Below are 24,496 nucleotides of genomic sequence, written 5' to 3' on the forward strand. Positions count from 1 at the left end.
TGGATTAACAGTGTCAAAAAATACAACAGGTCGCTTTTTTGTTTTGATGCTGATGAGATATAAAATTATCAGTTTATCTGAGTTCACAGGTGTGAACTCGACAAACCATTAAATCTTGAGTAATATTGTGAAATTAATCAAGATTTAAATGGTCAAGCTCTATTTGCTGTACAAATAAATGTTTGTATTGTTTTACATTTATGCAGGATAATGTTTATATTTCATTCATAGAAATACGAGACTAGAAATGAAAATATTCCCGTAAGCTTTAATATAGAGAAAAAGAAAAGAGTTGGGAATCTCGCGTGACGACAATAAAGTATACACAATAAACAGACAATGGATCGTAAATCTATTATGTGCAGTATATTTTTTTACCTATTACGAACTTCTAACGAAAGTCACGACCGGATGTCCCGCTGTGACATTACTATTGTTTTCGTGCATCATATTTCAACTTGTAGTAACAGTTATAACTTAAATTCGTATATAAAGTTTAATGAAAAGATCATCTTTATATAATATTTATTGCAAAATTTATAACTTTTATTTCGAGAAATTGCGAGAAGGGAATTTTAATTTCTGATATGTAACAAATTGTTAAATATTAGAATGGTAATATTACGAATATAGCTTTACTCAGCCCATTGACAGTTGTTTAGTTGGCAACATTTTCTCAAAATGAATCATCATCATATTGTCTAGATCTAGTCAACTGTGTAATATATACCAGTATATTCCACAGTTGGTTGCCTGTATCACTTTACTATTGGAATGTGTTATACTTTAACATCAATGCCGTAGTTTTTCAAAGCATTGCGTTTTATTTATTCTTTCTGAATAACTATATCGAAATTCTAAGGACGAAAAATCGAACTCTTCTTATTTTCATAGGCATTAGACGGCTTTTATTGGGGAATCAAGCCATGCGCAACATACAATATTAAAATTGATTGCGTAGCCTAACACTATACATTTTTCCATATAGTGAATTCTGAATTAAAAAGCAAAAACATTTGAATAATGTAAACAAATTAATGCAGGAGTAAACATGCAAAACTAAAACCTTCAAGTTCATTTCCAAATATCCAGTACAATGAAAATTAAAAAAAATTCATTAAGGAGTTGCTTAACTTTCCCGGTAACATTNATGTTAGATATAATTTGAATCAAATTTCGGGTAATTTTTATAATATTAACGCGAAATTACGCCATCTATCGTTTAAAGATATAACAAAAATTTTTAAAGTGGGAAAAAATTAACATAGAGGATAATTTAAATGTTTATTAGATATTATGGTTTATTTTAATTACAATTTATGTTATTTTGTATTAAATATTTGGATATTGTTAATATATGAAATAAACAATTCGATTAGATTTCACTACTTTTTCTTCATATTTCTCTCTCACTTTTTACTATATTTTATATTAGAAAAGATAAAATCACATTTTTAATAAACTACAAACAATTTTAATTATTTTTCTTTTAATACAATTCAGGAAAAAAATTATAATAATAATTGATTAATGACATTTTATTCGATTTAGGTTAGAGGTCGCTGTATACAAGATGGCAGAAGATCGGGTTCGATCTACTATATTTTAGGTGAGTTTTCGTTATTTGTAAAAGTCATGTTACTTGAAGTTAGGAATACGCACTTACTTATTAATTAATACGCAATTCCCCTTTCACAAAACAAGGTTATTTCTATTGAATATTCTTCAATTTATTAAATTATTGATTGTTCGACTCCATACGTTTGGAAGTAAAGGTAAATATTTGATTGTTACGTATACACAGGTTCTGTGTGACGTCGTTACGTTTAATGAATGATGTTTTATGTTTTGGTGACGTTTCTGCTTGACATATTTCGGTAAAATTGCTAAATTTGAAGTAATGCGACTTCTCGCTGGCTATTGCGAAGAGTAATAAGTAAATTTAACATTTCTTGCCGTAATTCTATGCCAAAATTCAATGAATCCTTCAGTATAAGGAGAAAATGGTTGTTTATCAAATATTTGGTGAAAAGTGAATTATCTTTTAATATTATGGAATGTGGCCTTCAAAAATGAAAATTTATCTCAAAATTTATATTAATAATTGAAATATTTTTACAGCTTACGCGAAAGTAATAAAATAATGGTACATTTCTGTTGTTTCTGCAGAAATTTAGAAATTATGACGCTGTTGAATTTTCTAAATTGAGTTTTGGCCAATGAACTTTGTAAGCTAATTTTTAAATGTTTTTATGGAAGATATTTATAGTTTGCCAAATTGTTCCAAAATAGTTAATTTATCTAGATAAAAATATGATATGACTGATATTATTATTAATATATAAGAATATTCTTTATTTGTTTCAAAAGTTTGCAGTTTTTAATTGTGAAATAAATTGTGTGTTAAGTTTTAGAAAATTAATACAGTACTTACAAAACTGTATTTTACTGGTATTGGTGATGGTGCTACTTTTTTTTCTTTATCGTATATGATTGAAATATGTTATGTTTTAACAAAGACATCCAGTATAAACTAGTTTCAACTTGTTAAAACGCATTCTAACTAAAAACGGGTTTTGACTGCAACATTAATAAACATAACTTTTATAACATGAATTGTGAATATTTAAATTATGAAAAATAATTACATTTAGATTGAGTATTGGTCTACCGTTTGTTTAATAATTACGGAAGTAATCGATGCATCTTTTAATAGTGGATGAAGTTGAAGCGGGCTGTTGAGAGCTTGTATGAGGCCTGGGTAAAACAGACCTTTTAAGCCTCTTCAAGGGCACCTGTAACTAGGCTTTTTTTTTTTTTTTTTTAAACAAGTGAAATACATAGTGTTTTTTTTTTAATTATAAAAAGAAATTTTTAAGTTATTTTCTGTTAATAGAAATAACATTAATTTTATAGGAGTAAGAATCACTATGGGCCCCTGGGTTTTCTTTGGGCCTGGGAAAAAAATCCCCAGCTTCCCTTCTCAACAGTTCTGAGTTGAAAGAGCACTAACATTTTTGACTTGGTTAATGGATCCTCTTCAGTAATGGATAGATGATAGTGGAATCTTCACTATCAACCATTCATGCCAGATGATGTCCTGTTAACTGAGTTAAAAACATTAACATTCCCTCAACTTTACTCACAGTTAAATATGCATTGATTAATTCAACAGAATAACTGTAATGGCTGGTTCATCCTTTTTGATAATTACTATAATTTTTTTCAAAGTATACTTTAACTAAAAAATATATAGATAGTGCAGTCATTTTTTTACTGTGTAAATGAATATAGATTGTTTCAATTTCACATGATCAAAATGATAGAATGTAAATCACATATGAAATAAATGAAGTAAAAATTTTAATGAAATTTACTATATCTAAGGTTATAAAGATAAGGCAAATGTTGGCTGTCGTATCTAATTGCTAATCTTTGAGGAACAGTTTCAATATTCTGCATTATTAATCAATTCAAAAGACAATTGCTGAATATTTATTATAGAATTGAATTATATTTTATTTAAAAAATTTTTTTTATATTTTTAATTGTTATAAAATAGCAAGAAGCTTAATTTTGAGGGTAGGGACGGATTTTATAAAAAAATTGTAAATGCCAGTAAAATCAGTAAAATCATCATTAAGTCCGACCCTATTGGAGATAAGAAAAATTAATTAAAAATTGCCGAGAAGGTTAAGGCGTCAGCCTACCACTCTGGAGAATCCGAAAAGTCCAAAAACCCGAGAAATTTTTCGGGAGATAATCCGTCTCAGATGTATCCAAGCCCGCTGCCTCATCGTTGCCTAGCCGAATCACTTTCATGTTTTGTAAGCAGTGTAAGCGAAACAAAGATAATGTATTCTGATATAATACATTTGTAATGTAATAGGTTCTGTGATGAATTGTGTTAAATGTAATGCACATTTTTAAATTAATTAATTACTTAATCTCGAATAACTTATAATGAATTTATAATCAGTAGAATAAAGTATCAACTTATTTACATTTGTGTAAACTTAAACCTGTTTTAGAAGATAAATTTGTTGTGAAATTCAAATCGAAATTTTACATATTATTGTCGTAAATTGTGCTAATGACAGCTTTTCTGTTATTAAATAAAAACACAGAGATTTATCACATAATTTTTTAGTACTATTTTTAATGGAATTTAGGTCTTTGGTTTATTTTCGAAATGTTAAAAAGTGGTTTGGTCTCCAAGTAATTTTTATTATAGCTTATACGAATACAATGCGATCGCAGACAAGAAAGAAGAGCTCTTCCATTATGGGTATTTCATGGTTTCAAATATAAACAGATGCTTGGCCGCGAAAATAAATTTTTTCAATGATTTCTTGACGTTACAGTTCGACATAACAAAGTGATTTGTTACGCATATAAAGATATCATCTCGAAACTAGACAGCTCTAGTTCGTGTAGCCTACTCAGAAACGTGAGTGTCATTTGAAATATCATTTGGATTTTTTAGCGCAACGTAACTTTTCCTGTACGTACAAAGTACGAAACAATAAAAAACACAATAAGATTAATCGTGTATGAAATATAATTATATAATGGGCAAAATGAAAATTGGCATTTGAGTAGTGTGTCATGATATGGAGTCAAGTGTAGAGAATTCAATTTAATTTTGCATAAAAACAGAAGTTGTGCTTGTTTTCCTCTACAACGCCTTTTATTCAGAGAAAGAAGAAAATCAAGAACAAGAAAGAAGAGAGGAGCCATCCCGCGTGAGAATCACACTTGTTACCATTATAATGGAAGCTAGACGCGCTTCATTCCATCACTCGCTACACCTCTATTAAACTAATATTTTAAATCTAGAATAATTAATTTTTCTGTATATATTCGCAATACAAAACGATGCTATTTGACTTATTAGTTTGTAGAGAGAAGATTTAAAAAAGTTTGTTTCCGAAACTAAATTTGCGATAATGGCGCCATAATCCATACTAATTTGAATAAAACAATGGGCACGACAAATCGATCAATCAAGAATAAATTATATTTTCATCCTTTAAAATAATATGGATAATGTTAGATATAATTTGAATCAAATTTCGGGTAATTTTTATAATATTAACGCGAAATTACGCCATCTATCGTTTAAAGATAAAACAAAAATNTTTTTTAAATGGAAAACTTTTCTTTATAAAAGCTAATTTCTGAAAAGAACTATGCAAATTTTGCTGATTTTGTTTTTCTATTTGTAAAAATAATGATTATGATGACTCTTTATATTTTTTAGTTGATTGAAAATTCAAGTTGTTTGATGATGATTAAATTTTTAGCAAATGGATTGGTTAATTGTGTAAAATATCTGAAGAAAGATGTGTGTAAATTAATGAACTTCAAATTTTTCAATTGTTCTGATTATTAATTAAATGATATAGATTATAATAATACACTAAACTGGAGAAAAAGGTTTTTAAAAAAATTTCAAGAAACTAAATCGATCAGTTGAAAATTTTAGCAGAAAGAATTCATTTCATTTCCAAAATAAATTTGTTTTTCTGATATTCTGTATTATACAGTATACTCTCAATTGTATGTAGATTATCTCTGCATGCTTACATCTTGATAAAAATCTGTCAGGAATATAAATATTAGCATTAAAATAAAATAATAAAAATTAACTCTTAATATTTAAAATTGTATTTTGAGCATCAGAACTACTACCAGAATGTCAAGATATAGGTAATTTGGCCTAATAAGTACTGTTGATTCTTGAACAATACAGCTTTACTTATATGTATACTGTATTTTTTTCATTAAATAAGTTGTAAAATTTTTGAAGAAAATATTTGGAATTATTTCCTTATCAATAAATCATTAATTTAATATTGCAAAATTAATGACATTTTAGGACAATAGCTAGCTGGCAATCTGTTATTTTTGGTTAATAATGTAAGAAACTGATAGTGAAGCTACAAAACACTAGCTCAATAAATTTTTCTGAATTTTCTGTTTACGTTGAAAGTTTTATTCAATTCTGATCACATCTACTAAAGCTTATTAATTAATTTTCACTCACAAAATGTATTTTACTCTTAATATATAAACTATGTTAAATTTAATATTAAAATTGACAATTAAATAAAAGAATTGATTAGCTTTCATTAAAACACACTTAGAGTTTGTTATACATGCCTCCATTGCCTGGATAATCTGGAGTATACTGTATATTTATTAATACAATGTTGAAACTACAGCTTTTCTCTCTGTTTTTTCTGTATTATTATTTAATATATCTGCAAAAATTAATATTATAATTAAATTCAATTTTTTAAGATCAGCTTTAATCAGAAACAAAATTTTACTTTAACAGTTCTTTACAATATAATTTTCATATAGTTTATATCTGTGAATTGTATTATTAAATAAATTTTGAGAAATAATTCTGGTTTTTTATTAAATTGGGAAAAAGTATTCTTCATGGTGCAATCTATAATTATAGAGATCTGATTCAAATTCATTCAAATATCCTTAATCTGTCATAAATAGTGAAAGTCAAGATATCACTCCCTAGTCCCTCATCTCATCTTTTATCAATGTCATTGTGGATGGACCTACTTAAAATAGGTGAAGTTATTACTGATTATATAAATTTAATGTGCTACAATCTAGTATTAATCAATCAATAAATTATTATATCTTGGAAAAATTTTTTAAGAAAAGTTTTTTATCCTTTATTATAGATATTTTTTTTATAAAACTACAAAAATATTGATCATTTGAATGAAGTGTTATTGATAATTTAACTTATTTTATAAGTTTATTCTAGATGTGTTCAGTGATAATCTGAATTAAAAAGTTAAAGTTTCATTCAAGTTTCCGATAATATTTGATATGATAATTTGAACAGTTTGAAACATTTGTTTCTTTATAAAAAAAATCTGAAAAAAGTCCTTTTGTCTCAAGATGTTATGGACACCACATTTTTTATTTTTATAAAATATGTTTAAGTATTTCTTTAATAATCTTAAAATAAAGATTAATCTTCATTGTGTATGAATCATTAAATTTTGCTTTGTTAGAATAGGGTTAATGTAAGAGAAGACTTGATCATATGAAAAAATAATGTTTTCGATTATTTTTAGGAGTCATCATCAGGTTACAAATCGTTTGAAAAAAAAGCATATCATATTTTTAAATATTTGAAGTGAATTTTCTAATTGGAAAACAGTCAAATTCATGCTTGCTTCACCATCCAATCAGATTCCTGTTCCACATTACATATTTGTATTCGATCTTATATTATTTTTTCGAACAGCTTATAACTTGGTGATAATTACTAAAAGCAATTGAAAACATTAGTTTCTCATTAAATCATTTTTTTGTTTTTAATTATTTGTTATACTAAGCTTTAACTAAAATAAGTGTAAAGAAGCTGGTTCAGAAAAGGATGATATACTGAACTAAATATAAAACTGTAATAAAAAACTGAAAATCAGATAAATTATCATAAAATTTCTTTTAATTTTTACTTTCCTGGCTGTTATATATATTGGAGAAAGTATGGCAATTGGTCATACAATGACCCCCTCCAGATTTTTACATTTTTGGACTCAGGACCTTGGGTTTGTTTGGGGTTTGGTTTGGGGGTTTTTTTTTGGTATGTATGGTTGTTAGTGTGTGTGGTGGGCATGATTTTGTTCACCCTCTTTGAAGCTTAATAACTCCTGTGCTTTTTGTCAAAAATTTAAAAATTTTGCAAGGATTTATTTGTTAGGAAAATTGATCCTATTAAATTTTGATGATTAAAGGTTGAGGAGTGAAGAGATAAAGGAGTTGTGTGTATCTCCAGTAGGGTCAGACTTAATGATGATTTTACTCATTATTAGCATTTACAATTTTTTATAAAATCCATCTCTAATCTTAATTAAGCTTTTTGTCATTTTATAATACAGTAGAGCCTCGATTATCCGACCGTCCTAGTTGACAAATTTCAAATGTTCGCTAGTGATGTGGCGCTACAATATTTGGCTATGTCTTGGCTACTTTAATATTATTTTTACGTGTTTTAGCTGGCAACACTCATTCGACCATGAAAGGGAGCCAGTATTTAAACGAGGCTTAATTTTCTAATTTTTAACGATACAATAGCGACGATTATTATTTTAAAAAATTTTTGTTAGGCTTAACATCAATGAAAATTCAATGCGAAGTAGGTTAATAGCGATATACTAATATACTAATTACATGGGATATAATAATATACTACACTAATAATGGATTTTTTCATACTTTTCGGTTATCCGACTTTTCAAGTATCCGACCAACCCCAGTCCCCAATTGGGTCGGATAATCGAGGCTTTACTGTAGTTAAAAGTATAAAAAGTCACCACCACATATTACCAGGAAAGTTAAGCAATTTGTTGCTGGATTGCTGGATTTCTTATGTTTTGTGCCAGACAATTCTTTCCAATGTGCCACTTTTGGCATATTTGCTATAGGTTCATCATCCCTGTGATAGTTTTTGACCTATGTTTACTAAAAGGTTTTTACACAGTATGTTGTATACTAGGGATGGCGAACTTATGGCATGCATGCCCAAAATGACATGTAAGGAAAAATTATCTAGCACATAATGTATCATATGACTTTTTTTCAATTAGCTTTTTTATATGTATTCTAATTAGATCAAATTTGTTTTATTTCTTCAAGTATCATTACTCCAAGTCTAAAATTTGGCATGTGTAAAAATCTTTAAAGCTAAGTATGCTTACTATATGGCATGCAGACTCAAAAAAGGTTCATTCCTGATATATATAATCCATCATATAAATGCTTTTTTTAACATCCCGTATGATAATTACAAATATTTGAAGGTGAAAATTAGATTTAAGGTCTGCGTGACAAAGCTGATAGACACCTATCTGGTTCACAAAAGTTACAGGTTTGCAGCCTCTTCTCAATTTTTTTCCAGATGGTAGTAAATTAGTTAGTTAAAATTTAAAGTTTTTAATGATTAATATTTATATAAGAAGATGGTACCACTATCTATCTTTTAGATAAAATTATCTTAATAATTTAATTACAAATAGCAAATTTACAACCTAGTACACACTAAATTCACTAGTAAATATTTTATTTTTGAAAAATCATCATAATTTTACTATAGTTCAGAATTTATTAATTTGAATTACAAAGAAATTTTGATTCATGAAGTTGTAAAATCAATGGATCAATATTCTTTCTTCAAAATTAAATTTGTAAATTTAAATCATTATTTAAATAATAGTTCTTTTTCTTGTTTCTTCTAATTCTATGTCACGACTTGGTGCATTTATCGACACTTGGCAAATAATTCCATCATCTACTTTCAATTCATACAGAAACGCGTTTCGGGCTTTTGCCCCTCTTCAGTCTGTTACATCGATAGTATACGGTATCAGTCTGGCACTTTCCGTACTTCCCGCTCCCTTCCCCTCCCATCTTCTCCCGACTTGACGGCCTCCCCCGCATGCCTTGTAATTTGTAACTTCACCCCTCTCCGAGTGTTGCGTACAGCCTCGCCTGCGACTGTATAAACATTCTATTTTAATAATTGTAGCCAGTTTTTATGGATGTCAATGCTTAGGTTCTTGTTAATATTATTTTTGTCTATAGTAATTTCGTAGCTTTCCTTGAATCTTCTTTTGTACCAATTTTTTTCTTTGTGTACTATTATTGCATCATTCTTATCTATTTTGCAGTTGTGGGTCGTGCAATGTTCGTAAAAAACAGAGTTGATTCTATTATACTTCAGGTCCTCGATGTGTTCTTTTAATCGTGTTTCTAATTTTCTTTTTGTTTCACCGATGTATACTTTTGGGGGTTCGCATGTGCAAGGTATTTTATAGACGACTTCTGTAGTGTTGTATTTGTCTGGTTGTTTATTTCTGTCAGGTATAGTCTTCTGGATTCTTTTTTGCAAGTTGTTATAGGTTGGGGCTAGCTTTATATTTATTTTTTCAAAACTTTTGTTTACCTGTTCAAAGAAGCCACGGATGTATGGGAAGGGTATGTATCTTACTGTGTTTCCTTCGTTTTGTTTATTTTCCAGCCTTTTGTTGTTCATTTTCCTTTCCCAGTTGTTTAGCATTCGTTTTGGATAGCCGTTTAGTAGGAATTTTGTTCGTAGTTCGTTGAGATGTTTTTCCTTCGTCGGTATTGAGCTTGTTCTGTTCTCGATCTTTTTATATTCCATGATGAATATGTTTTCTTTTATGTACTGCGGGATGTTTGAGTTGTAGTTTAGCACTTTCCTGATCTCGCATGGTTTTGTGTATGGCTCGAATTCGATCCTGTTTTCTTTCCTGATTATTTTTATGTCGAGGTAATTTATTTCTGTGTTTGCCTCATTTTCTACCTTGAATTTGATGTTATCGTTTAATTTGTTTATTTTTTCTTCTATTTCTTCTAATTTTGTTAATTCTTGGTCGTATAGTATAATTATGTCATCCACGTATCGTTTATAGAACTTTATGCCTGTAAACTTTTTGATTGCTTGGTCTATATCTACCATGACAAGTTCTGCNAACAGTATTATCTACCTTATGGTTATAGATATTTTAATAAATTAATTTAATTTATGTAGTCTATTTTTACATTGAATGGTCCTATGCTTAGCATTGTGAAATATTGAAATTTTCCAGACCCAGGTAGCAAACTCTAAATACACTGGTGTGAAAAACTTAAGCAACAAATTTTCTTTTGCTGTAACTCTGCAAGAAATCACCTGGGAGAAATGAAATTCAGAATACATAGACAGTATTTTATTCTTAAAAGATGAAGAAAGCATACTAGTACAAAAATGAATAGAACACATACAGTATGGAATTAAAGCCTCCTTCTTATTGTATTTCTCACTGCAAGTGTTCACTGCACATGTTCTACTTGCCCTCATGTCACATGTGATGTCTTCTTCCTGAATATGAATCACGTTTCTACTGAGTTGGGTGTTCATTGTACTGATTGCAACAGCCCTTTTTTACAATTTCATGGCTGTCTGCTTAAAAATTACATTGCTGCTTAATTTTTGCACACCAGTGTATTATTCAAAACTAACCAAATTTTACCGTGCATGCAATGTGATATGTATGTTGTGAAGCAATGCATGCATGGATGTAGTCCCATGTTAATAATGTGACTGTGGATGTGGATCATTGTTTAACCACTTATACAGAGTGACCTATACAATGGGCAGGTATAGAGTGGGAGTGTTGCATGCATCTGAGGTTGCCATGAGAAGGGACTCCCATATAAAGATGAGTTTTCGATTTTTGCAACACTTGTGTATTATTGTTTGGTCCATAATGGGTTGTAACCCTGCTCGAGCACCTTTTTTGTAAGTTCTGTGGTGTGCCTTCCCTTCACTACATTATCTTGGTGTTCTACTAGATGGACGTCGAGAAAATCTCTCCTTGCAAAGCTGATTAGGAAATTTTTTCCCCTCATTCTGTTTGTTTATTAATATTAAAATTATGTATCATTTCATTTTTCATGCTTTAATCATTTTATTGTCATTGTAGAAGATATTTTTACAAAAAAATGTCTGCTACAATGGATTTGTTTTGTTGTTTGTGTTTTGATTCAATTTTTAAAATATCTGAAACTGCTGAAGAATTTATGATTTGTTTTACTTCAAAACTATATGCAAATACTTACTTAACATGTAAAATATACAGAACTTTGCTATATATAAGCAAAGTTCTGATTATTTTGCAAGTATATTTCTGAAAATAGTTTAGATTATAAAGTTTTAATTTTTATAGTTTTTTGGACATAAATTTGTTTTTATATAAATAAGTTATTTTTACATAAATTTAATTATTAATGTCTGTAGTGCTTAAATTACTAAATTTTCGACCTTAAAAAGTTTTAGATTTTCTAATAAGGAAAAATATTTTGATCTAGGAAAGATATCCATAAAGGGAGAGACTGAAGCCTTTTTATAGAAAAAAAACAATATTAAAATTTTTTAAATTATATTTTCAGTTTTGGATTTAATAAAAATTGTATAAATTTAGGATAGTTCTTTTTAACTTTTTCTATCTTCCGGTCTCTAAAGTTTCTTTCATGTTGATTGTGGGTTTGGCCAAGTCCAAAATTGCAGCTGAATTATGATAGATGGGACCTGGAATATCCACTTCAAACCACTTTTTAAATTTCTCAGGCTTTAACCAGATGCAAATTTGGCTCTCCAGAGTTGTAGGTTGATGTCTTTACTGTCTCATTTATCTTGCTATTATTTCAAATAAAGTAGAACGTCCCCAGTTAACTGAGGTTCTTCATTATTCAATCCAAACATGTAAGTGACTACATTATTTTTTTTTTTTTTGAAATTTATANTCTCATTTATCTTGCTATTATTTCAAATAAAGTAGAACGTCCCCAGTTAACTGAGGTTCTTCATTATTCAATCCAAACATGTAAGTGACTACATTATTTTTTTTTTTTTTGAAATTTATAAAATCTTTGCTGTGAATGCATTGAACACATAACTACTGTAGTACTTTTAGTGGTAATTTTAATGAAGTTAAAAGTACTACTAAAAGTTAAACATTTTTTAGTACTTTTAACTTACAACTGAGATGCTAGTCAGACAGTAATTGTTATGTCTCTTTTTAAGATTTCAATAAGTTTTATTCCTTTTTTCTTTTACTAACCTTTAATTTTACAGTTTTAATTGCATTTTATTATACTCTCCCTTTTATAATTTACAGAATTTTATCATTACCCCCATTTATAAAATACAGGTATTTTATTATTCATTGGAATCCAGTTGTCACAATTTTCTATATGTAATTTCTATCATCAAGATTACTGTTGAATTTAAAAGAGGCCTGATAAGAGACATGTCCAAAATGCCTATCCTCAGAAACCAATGAAAGCCTGTGTTTTCATCTTAGTAGTGTTCTTTTGTGATTCACTCTTTTGAGCAATTTTGTGCTTACTCACAAGAGCCTTTAACATCAACTGTACTGACTGAATGACTTTCTTTAAACTAAATGCAAATCAAACCGAACTGCAGTAAGAAACGTCCAATAAACAAATGTTTTAATAACTCTCAGCTATCATCATTAGGTTAAGCACCTGTGTTATGTTTTATTGGTATCCTGCTTATACTGTGATTTTGATGTGGTTATTAGCAAATCTGATATTGAGAACCAAATAATGCACCTCTGTGTTACTCATTTCCTCTGCCTGTAGTAACAGTCCATACAGGATATTTTTCATGTTTTAAAAAGACCCCTGTATAAGGTTTTGATATTACCAGCCAGATTTGCATTCAGAACTCTCATTAGGTGGTATACGCACATTGTGCTAAATTGGAGGATACAAACGCAGAGCTTAATTGCATTGCAGTGGTAACTCAGGAGTATAGTTTTCACAGAAAAGTGATTGAGGAGTTAGCTAGTAAATACCATTTCCAACATACTGTAATAAGCCGCTATAGTAGGATGGAGAGTTTACTGAGTATGGCATTATAAGTGCTTTTTATTGCAAGTACTTTTGACGAATTTATAATCGTCATTGTCAGGTGATTAAAGATTTTTAAAAAGATCAAACAGAAGTATTCTGAGGAAGAAGAACAGAAAACATATTATTCAAATTAAAATATTTGGTAAAACCATTAAGAACAAGCCACTAATTTACAAACGTGTTCAAAGTTGTGCATGCAATGTGATATGTATGTTGTGAAGCAATGCATGCATGGATGTAGTCCCATGTTAATAATGTGACTGTGGATGTGGATCATTGTTTAACCACTTATACAGAGTGACCTATACAATGGGCAGGTATAGAGTGGGAGTGTTGCATGCATCTGAGGTTGCCATGAGAAGGGACTCCCATATAAAGATGAGTTTTCGATTTTTGCAACACTTGAGTATTATTGTTTGGTCCATAATGGGTTGTAACCCTGCTCGAGCACCTTTTTTGTAAGTTCTGTGGTGTGCCTTCCCTTCACTACATTATCTTGGTGTTCTACTAGATGGACGTCGAGAAAATCTCTCCTTGCAAAGCTGATTAGGAACAGACGAAAGTGCCTTGCAGAAGCTGAACTGAAACTCTATGCCAGAGGTCCTCAAATTTTTTTGTTTCGTAGACCACATGCCAATTTTTTCTGTTTTGGGTAGAACCCCCGCATATCTAATATTGAATTGTTACAAATTCATCAACTTCAAATATGTTTTTAACAGCTGACACAGTGCTACTCACTTTGATAGGTTTAACTGTAGAGTGAAAAAGTTAAAAAAAAAAAAACACATGTTAAGTTTTATACATTTATTAAAGTGACACAAAATGTAAATCTAGTAAAATTATAACATAAAATATCTACACAAACAAATGCTTTTAATGGGAGAGATGAGCCTGATGCTTTAATAGCAAATTTTCAATATTTGGCTTCAATTTAGTGAGCTGTAACCTTAAATCTCCTCAATGGGTGATTTCTAATCTGTTTCTTTTATTATTTTTAAGAAGATTGGCAACTGTGCTGAAACCCCTCGAGAAACCCTGTTTTCCCAAGGTATGAAGATAGAAAAGCTATCAAAAACTTTCTCACGATAGTCCATAATGCAGGATAAGTAATAGATATGTCTCTCTGAAGCCAAAGTTGCTGATATCCCTTTCTGAACTGTACCTTAAGTTCTTTGTTATTGCTTATTCTGTTATTGCTTCTTGTAATATGACATTTGTTTTTTTCAATGTCACTGTATGTATCAATAATCCACTGTGGTATTTCCATATTCAAAAATCCTCAAACCAAGTTTCAAAGTCTGTGTTAAGCCTATTTAAATGTTGAACATAGGTTGTGAAACATCATTATCCTGGCAGTTTGTCTGTGACAAATTGGGAAACTGGGAAAATTTGCACTATCCAATATTTTGCTTCATTAGTTTAATTCTGACAAGAAAATCTGAAATGATGGACTTTGTTTTTATTAAATTTTGACTGTCACCTTGTAACTGCAAGTTAACCTCATTAAATTTAGTGAACAAATCTGTTAAATAAGTAATGTCTGGTTTACACTTATCCAATTTTAAAAGAAAATTTAATTATCATCCAAAAACTCTAAAACTCTCAAAAAGTGAAAAAAATCTTGTCAAACATAAGCCTTTTGACAGCCAGTGTACTTCAATGTGAAGGAGCAATTGATGAAAGTTTTCGTCATTTTCTTCACAGTTGCACAAGTAACCAATGTGTTACTTTGAATTTTGTTTACTTCGTTAATGACAAATTGAAGAGATTGATGCAATCTACCATTCAGATTTTTAGCAACTAAATGTTGTCGATGGATGACACAGTGTATTGCAAACACCCCAGGTACATTTTGTTTTAAATGGCTTATAAATCCACAATAGCACCCAAACACGACCAGTGCTCCATCTGCTGCCATTGATATTATATTTGATAAAGGAATCGCTTTTTCCATGAAATAATCTTTCAAAACATTACATATTGATTCACCTTTAGTGTTTGCTGTCAAAGTTCTCACAAACGTGATTTTTAGACTTGAGCATCTCCAAATCCCAGGGAGGTTTGATGTTCTCCATGTCCCATAAATTTAGTAATATTCCACCTATAATCCCTGCCACAGCTTTCCAAACAAAAAAACAGTTAATTAAAAAAGTTGTAATTAAGGATTCAAAAGATTCGTCAAAATTAATGCAAAATTAAATAAATAAAAATTATTAAAATAATTATAAAAACTAAATTAAAACTTTAAAAAATAATTAAAAAAACTCTGACTTTGAAACCAAAATTAAAAATACAGTAGAGCCTTGATTATCCGACTCAATTGGGGACTGGGGTTGGTCGGATAATTGAAAAGTCGGATAACCGAAAAGTATGAAAAAATCCATTATTAGTGTAGTATATTATTATATCCCATGTAATTAGTATATTAGTATATCGCTATTAACCTACTTCGCATTGAATTTTCATTGATGTTAAGCCTAACAAAAATTTTTTAAAATAATAATCGTCGCTATTGTATCGTTAAAAATTAGAAAATTAAGCCTCGTTTAAATACTGGCTCCCTTTCATGGTCGAATGAGTGTTGCCAGCTAAAACACGTAAACATAATATTAAAGTAGCCAAGACATAGCAAAATATTGTAGCGCCACATCACTAGCGGACATTTGAAATTTGCCAAGTAGGACGGTCGGTTAATCGGGGGTCGGATAATCGAGGCTCTACTGTAAAATAAAAATTAATTTTTAAATTTACATTATTTGTGTGTGGCTATGATATAACATTTTTCTTTTAATGTAAGTACAGATAATAAAGACCATTCTAATGTATATTATACATAACATTATATATCTATATATGTACACATTAGGGTGGTTGTTGTTATAGGGGTAAAAATAAAAGTTGTAGTTTGCATAGAGACATGTGTCTAATTTGTTCAAATGTAAATTTTCTTTATTTTAAGCAATATATGAGGTAATACAATACTAAGCATTTAAAATTTGTCATTGGTAATTTCCATGTTACAATATAACAAGATGACATTGTGCTCTTACTGCTATACTTAGGTAGGATTTCTATTTTAACAATGAGCAGTATTATGCTCTGAGACATATTACAATTTTTTAGATTGTGGTAGTTACCACTAAATATTATTCAAAACTAACCAAATTTTACCAAAAATTTTTTTCATAATGGAACAGACTCAACATGCACTGTCCAATTTTTCAAAACTTAAAAATAAGCACCATCCTAATGTGTTTATATTTAGAAAGTAATGAACTTATATTTTGTAAATAATTAATAATCTATAATCTAAATTTAAACATTTTTAAAAAATAAAATTTTAAATATTTATCATATGTTTTATCTTTGTAAACTTATATTCTTTTAATAAAAAAATCTTAATTTTTTGTTCTTTTTAGCATTTGCAATGTTTCAAAGTAATTCAAACTGGAATAGAAACAATAATGCAAATACAACCATGCGCTGTGGAGAAAGTGGCAATGTAGGCACAAAGTCTCAGTCAATAGATGATGATTCTATAGATTCAGTTCCTTTAACGGAAGGTCATAAGTTATGTGATAATGAACACGAACAACAAATAGATAATTCATCTACAGTTTTAGAAAAAATTGCTGGTCTTTATGCTGAAAGACTCTTGAGTGATATTACTTTAGAAGTTGGTGGAAAACAGTTTGCAGCACATCGTTTAATACTTTGTGCTTCTAGTGATGTATTTCAGGTATGAAAAATAATTTAATAGTATTCTATAATTCTTATCATAAGACTTTATAAACAAATGGTAATGCTGGATTCATTATTATACTATAACCTAGCTAATTAAATATAAATAAATTTATATATAGGTATTATGTAATTTGGACTAAAGGTAGGTGATTAAGTTACCATCTTGAATTAAATTTAATGATTAAAATTATATTAACTAATTTAGAATATTGTGAAAGAACAGATTGATTAAGAGTGGGAGTTAAATCAACAACTTTTGCTTACTGTGCAGAGGCATTGATAATTTTGCTATCCAACCTCTGTTTGATCTTTATTTTCAAACCAATTAATTTAGAAGATATAACCATACACGTGACTTCCCAAAAATGGCCTGTATGATTATATCTTTTAAATTATATTTGACTCTTAAAACAGCAGCATTCTGTTCTCTTTCATCAAGATCTCTCTACTTCTCTTTGTTCAACAATCTAACAAAAGAACTGTTTTATTGAAGACATAGTGTTTTTATATGGCTTCTCATTCCTGCTAAACTGGAATCTTTGTTATAATGTTATATGCAGGATACTTCACCTGCAAAGACCTAGTGTGCTGAAAGGATCAAAAGCAGTAAGAAATCTTAATATAACACTCATAACATCCTCTAAAATATTAAGAAGATACACCTAAAAAAATCAAGAACTAAAAGTCATCAAAGTGCTCAGCTACTCCACAATTTGGTTCAAAATGAAAAAGAGACATTCCAAAATGACTCAACAGTGGGGTATAAAAATTCCAGTCAGAATGAACAAGGAGAAAGATCTTGATTGGTACATTTGCAGCATTTATTGCACAGTGAACAGACAGAGGATCTAAGAAAAGGCAGAATGTTCATGTTCCTTGCCAAAAAATTATTCTCCAATAGCAAATATGAACCTGTTTGTCAAGATACTTTGGTTACATCCAGATATATGCCATGATTAGATGTTTGGATATCTGAAGAACTTATCATTGTGACTTCTGTCGATCCGATTCTATACAAAAGAAAAATTCCAGATCTTAACTCATGGTTATGATTAATAAAACTCTTTGAAGCTAAGCTTGAACATTTGACAGACCATTTTGATGAAACTCTACAATCATTTTAGCAAGATATATTTTATTTAAAATGCCACATGTTTCAGATTTGAATGTTTGAGACACGGATTATGTTAATGAAATAAGGGAATTAACATATTCACTTATTTCATTTGTATGTTTTATATTTTGTTACTATGTTTATATATTTTATTTACTAATTGTTTGCTTTTCCTATTTGTCCAAATTTTTAAGTTTAGTTATTCTGGTATTCTACACATTTGTGAGATTTTCAAATAGTTTCCTGACATTCTATTTTTGAACATGTAGATCTGAAGTTGGGATGGTTTGATCTGTAAAAACATTTAACACTAGAACTACAAGACTTTCTGTATACCTGTACTTTATATAATAATAAAATTAAGGGAAATTTATACCAACAGAATATCTATAACACTTTCCGAAACATGCTTTTTCGTGAAATGTAATTGAATTCAAAACTGCTTTTAATATAGTTTTATTGTAACATTAGAGAGGTTGCAGTGCAAGTTCAAACATTACTTGTACACGGCAAGCAGAAGTACACAGTTTAAGTTTTTAACTCCAAGAAAAAATTGTTGCAGCACATGTTCATATCATGTGACTCAGTGAATGTCGTGCATTGACTCATGGAAAATTTGTTGAAAAAATGGTGGATACATTTAACATTGAGGGTTAAAAGCAAAGGTAAATAAACAAATTAAACTATTTTAAAGTATTTATAGGATGTTTAATAACACTAAATAATTATTTTAATTAGCGTGGTGTCTTTTACTGTATGATTGGATGATAGGACTACTACATACTTTTGTTGAGGGAAATAGTTGCTTACATAAATTCAAAAGCAGCTTGGAAAATTAATTTTTAGAAAATTTATAACCGTATTACACTGTTGATGGCAGAAGATGCTGTGGAAGAACAAACCTACCTTAAGATAAACTATTATGAAGGCAAATATATGTAAATTCTATAGGCACTTTGCATCACTTGCTAAAAAATTGAATAATTAAATAATTTCTGGATTAAAATCATCTGTTTCTTTACAATATCATTCGTAAATGCTTAAATAATCATTATTTTAATAAAATAGGTAATAATTTTAACTCCAAACACAAAAAAATGAAGAAGTTTAAACCGATCTACTCACCATGCTAGACGTAGCAAACACCATTATCGACCATCTAGAATTGCCAGATGGCGGCACTCGACCATCCACCATTCATGTTTTGGGCTGAATACGACAGCCGCAAACTCTCTATTGATCAATTTACAGAGGTTATCTATTCTTTTTTCTTCCTTAATTATTTGTTTCTAAACAAGCAATATAAGTGATTTGTTTTTCTTACATTGTGCTATTTCACAGTGGTGATGCTTCAAGGATTGACACAAGTCAATCAGTTGTATTGGATAGTAAATCAATCTCTCTAAACTAGGTGTAATAATGCAATGTGTTTAGCACATAGTTCCTCAGAGTTTCTGCAGAACCATATGACATTTCATATTATTTTTTGATACTTGTCTGAAAATAATCCAAGCATTGATTGTGACCAAGTCTATAATAATATAAAAGACATGTACAGGCCAGCAGTGTGTAGCAGCTTAAATGGAATAGTTTCTTGCCATCTGGTCAAGGACATCAACACTTAAAAAATGTACATGTAATGCCTTTTCCATTTTAGTATACAATATTTGGCATGAAAATCATCGTATCGATCATTGTACTAAGCAACAGGACATTTTGTTTTTTCCCTGATAAACAGTGAGGGTTGTGTCATCGTGTTTTAGCAAAATGGTCGAATAAATCTCAGCATGCAATATCCTGACTGATTATGGAATCCCCTTCTCATTTGAATCATAGTGCCAATTATGCTAGTCTTCTTATCTTGGAGTTTCAGTGTTGTAAAATAATTGTCAATAGTAATGTTTCTTCCTTTGTTCAGGTAGATATCAGCTTCATACCAATATATTCTGGAAGGGACACATTAGTAGGACAGAGTTCATCTTTTCCAAGGTAAGGAAAAGCATTGCACAGATACTTGGTGTCATCTATTAAAACCAAAAAGTTGATCCTGAATTTATCTGATTTCTACTGGCATGTACTGACTAAATCTATATCTTGTATGTCTAGGAAAGAGCTACTCATCTCTGATTAGATTTTTCTCAGATTTGTAGCAAAGAATAATTCTTATTAAAATTGTTCCATGTAGCAAATAAAGAGAAAATTTGTCAGTCCTCAAGCATATGTATCTGCTTGATTTTTGATCGAATCTCATGATCTTGCAGTACCTATCGCTTGCATAGTCTGAAACACTTGTATACACACTATGTGAATAAGTTTAATAAAACTGAAGCAAAAAGTTGTTCTAACAAAAGAAACAAAATGCAAACAAGACTAGCTGAAACATTAATGTAGAAGTGTTTATTTTTACAAGTCATAGACACATGAAACAAAAGTGAAAAAATAAAAAAAAGGTAATAAAACAACAGAATAAATCAGCAATCAAACAAATGACTACTTTCTGTGGTTGTAAGTGGAGATCTTTATATTTCAGGATCCCTTGATTTTATCAAAATAAAATTGAATTGTAATGCAACTGAATTAACATTCAAATTCAGAAAATGTCAAATTTCAGATTTCTGTGACAAACTTGATTCAGTGAGCAAGTAAGTAAAATTCAGTAGCAATCAAAAATACCACTGTTGCAGTTCTAGAGTTAATTAATGTTAAATAAACCTGGACTCTATCATCATTAATGCCATAATACTTGAAAATCAAATAACATCTAGAATTATTAGATATATAGTAGACCCCCCCTATAACACGGGTTCATATAATGTGGATTCGTATATCGTGGCAAAAAAATTGTGACCGTATTTGTATAAAGACACTAAAAGAGACTCTTAAAATGCGGTAAAACATCATCGCTGACTCGTGTCGCGACAGGATTGGACGAATCTGGACCAATAGTGGACAAACAGCCAAACTACTTACACGCTACAGAGAGTTTAGACGGGTAAGTTGAGTTTACTATCATCTGTACAGTATGTAAATTAGGTACTGTAAGTCTAATACAGTACTGTAATTTTATACATTTCTCGTGAAAAAAAACATTTCTTATTCAACGGTCATAAAAATTATTTTTATTAATGATGTCTCCAAAGTTCAAAGAATTTTTTTCAGAAAAATAACTTATCAGAAATCGCGGCTGCCGTTTGGTGCGCTGCGATTGCAAGCTTAAGCAATGGCATCATCGAACGGTGCACACTCAGTAAGTAATCCTACAATTTTTTGTTTATAGCATAGTTTATACGGATTATTCCCAAAAAATTATACGTTTTGGAAATGTTGAGTGAAATTAGTCTAGAATCGATTAATTTTATGGAAGAAAACCTTTCAAACAGCCGTAGTCCGTAAACTGCACACATGCTGGGCTGTGATTGGCTCATGTATTTAAGGATTCCTACAACGCGAAATTCTTATAAAGTGGAACATATCTACTGCGTTATAGGGGAGTCAACTCACTTAATGAGTACCTCGCAAAACAAATTGTAAAAGATTGACTCGCTTAACGAGTGACGAGAAGAGGGTAAGTCCCGGATTGTGCACATGCTTCATCAGTCTGTGTTTAGCATTCATTCTGCTAGCATCTTAGTGTCGCTTGTGGTCACACATTTTTCCAAACTCATGTTCACACATATTACATATAAACATCAACAACCATAGCCCATTATATAACAAACACCAAATGATATGCCAAATTCTTGGGCTACATAAAGGCTATGACCAATTCCAAATTAAATTTTAGAAATGTCTAAATTAAAAATTAATTATTTATAATTATTAAATTTAATAAGGGATGGCAGCATAACTGCCTACCTCTAGTCAAATTAATTAATTTCTCATATTTAATTATAGCCTTTACATAGCTCAAGAATTTGGCATATTGTTTGGCATGTTTATCAGACATACTAGCTGTGTTTTTTTTTCTTACAAATCAAATTCGGATTCAGATTAGTTCATTCTGCATTAGAAGAAAAGATGATGATTTATGCTCTTTAACAATGTATATTGTATAATTTTATTTGAATAGATGTTATACATAAAATATTTCAGTATTTTTTTTTATCGTGGAACACATTATTGTATTTTACATTAATTTATATGGGAAAAATTGTTTTGCTTAATGAGTATTTCACATTACAAGTATCTGGAACGAATTATGCTCATTAAGCGAGGTTCTACTGTATATGTGATTATGTAAAATTTCACCAAAGTATATTATTTATTGACAATGAAAGTTATTTGCAGTACTTTATTTTATGAGATTTTCAACATTATTGTAAACAATCAGATTACAAGATACAATAAGACCCCAACCCTAACCAAGATACAGTAAGATGGGGGATACATTCCTAGATGACAAAACACAAATGAAACAGCATTAAACAAGGTCTTTTTAACACACAGTAAATAGGGAAAGGGGAACATGTGACCAAAAATAAACAGATTTTACTTTAAAGTTATTTTTATATTAATTTGCATATTAACTTATATTAATAATATAAGTTAAATAACACAAACATATGCGCACAGAAATGTAAAGTTTGTTTTTTGTGATGAAGATTCTGGCTCTTTTGAAATTCTTGATTTTTTTGCAATAAAGTCGTCTAGTGTCATTTGTTGGTTTTTTTCTTTGCTTAAGCAAATGTCAATAGCAGGAGATCACATTCAAAAACACTTCGTGTTGCTTTTGCACTTCTTTCAAAATCTGGATCATTTGCTACAATTTGATCAACAATTTCGGTTATCTTTACCTAACTTTTATTAAGGAAATCTGCAGAGAAATTCTTTGGGTTCTTCGTTTTCAGAATCACCATTTTCCAATTCTACATGAATTCCTTGTTCTGCCAGTTCTTGAAGGTCGTCATTGATAAGGCTCTCACCAGAAACCTGCAGTAACTCCTCAATATCCTCTTGTCTACATCTCCTAATTCTGCTGTATCAATTAGGTTGACAATTTAGTCAACCTAACAATACAGCAATAGGCTCTTCTCATTGAGAATTCTTGGATACCTCCAGCCATAACTTCTTCCACACTCCATTCATGCATTTATCAGTTAATTCCTTGTCAAGAGAAGTCAATATTGCCTGTGGCATCCATGATGTTATATTATTTCCAAAATTGCACCAAACAAACAATAGATTTAAGGAAAGTACAATGCTACTATGTTGATTGGTTCTTGTTTGGGAATAATTGTATTATATACAAATCAATGAAATACTATGATAATTTGAATCCGGGTAAATTTTAAGTTTTTTTTTTAGGCTTTGAGCAGACAGTGTTATATCAAATCAGCATTAATCGAGATAGTGCTAAACAAGGTCTTACTGTATGTTGTTATGTCAATACATTCTATGAAATGACATTTTATTAAATTATGTAATTATATACAACTTCATTTCTATAATTTCTTAATTCAAAATAGATTTTATTGTGAGTTTACTATAAATTATTACAATAAGAATACACAGACTACAGAATGTATTTTTCATTTAAAGCTCTTATGATTTTTTAATATTCTAAACTGGATTTTAAAAAATAAATATAAAATTTCTTAACTAATATTTCATATCATCATCTTTTAGTTCTTATGATCACACTCAAATTCTTAAACCATGAAGAGTGAATAATCTAATTTCTTATTAGCCATATCCAACAGAAGTGAGGATAATATTCCATACTTCCAATACAAGACCCTACTTATTTTGTTGTTAACAGTATCATACTTTACAGCAACTTTTATGAATTGCATCTACAAGTCATTACGCTGTTATTTTTAAGGATATTAAATAGCATATGACATTGTTATTAATGACACTTCTGTGAATCCAGCCCTTTGTTCAATATATCTAATGGGTAGATGCTAAATTTTCTATCAAGAATATCATAATTATTTTTTATTTTTATCTTGATTGACTTCAGATGTTATTTTTGCTATAAGTAATTGGAAACTTTGCCTGAATGATTTATGCCTGTTCATTATCAGGTTCTTGACTAGATGTAATCCTTCTTTACATGAAACTGTGTCAATCTTCTTATTTGGTTATTTCTCACAGTGAAGTGTAATATAAATGACACAAGACTTTCTTTGCATTTGTTTAATTCTGTCTAAT

General features: G+C 29.7%; 1 protein-coding gene across 1 annotated transcript in view; it reads left to right on the plus strand.

Moving 5' to 3' along the window:
- Positions 1 to 1,619: 1,619 nt before the first annotated feature.
- Positions 1,620 to 24,496, plus strand: part of LOC111620058 — a 59,812-nt gene continuing 36,935 nt past the window's right edge. The window contains exons 1-2 of the mRNA XM_023361901.1: positions 1,620 to 1,775; positions 16,905 to 17,224. Coding sequence (XP_023217669.1) covers positions 16,913 to 17,224 — 312 coding nt within the window. The 5' untranslated portion in view covers positions 1,620 to 1,775; positions 16,905 to 16,912. The remainder of the gene's footprint in view (positions 1,776 to 16,904; positions 17,225 to 24,496) is intronic.

The sequence above is a fragment of the Centruroides sculpturatus genome, unplaced genomic scaffold, assembly GCF_000671375.1.
Source record: "Centruroides sculpturatus isolate CEXI.00-Female unplaced genomic scaffold, Cexi_2.0 scaffold12, whole genome shotgun sequence".
In the NCBI taxonomy this organism is placed as follows: domain Eukaryota; kingdom Metazoa; phylum Arthropoda; class Arachnida; order Scorpiones; family Buthidae; genus Centruroides; species Centruroides sculpturatus.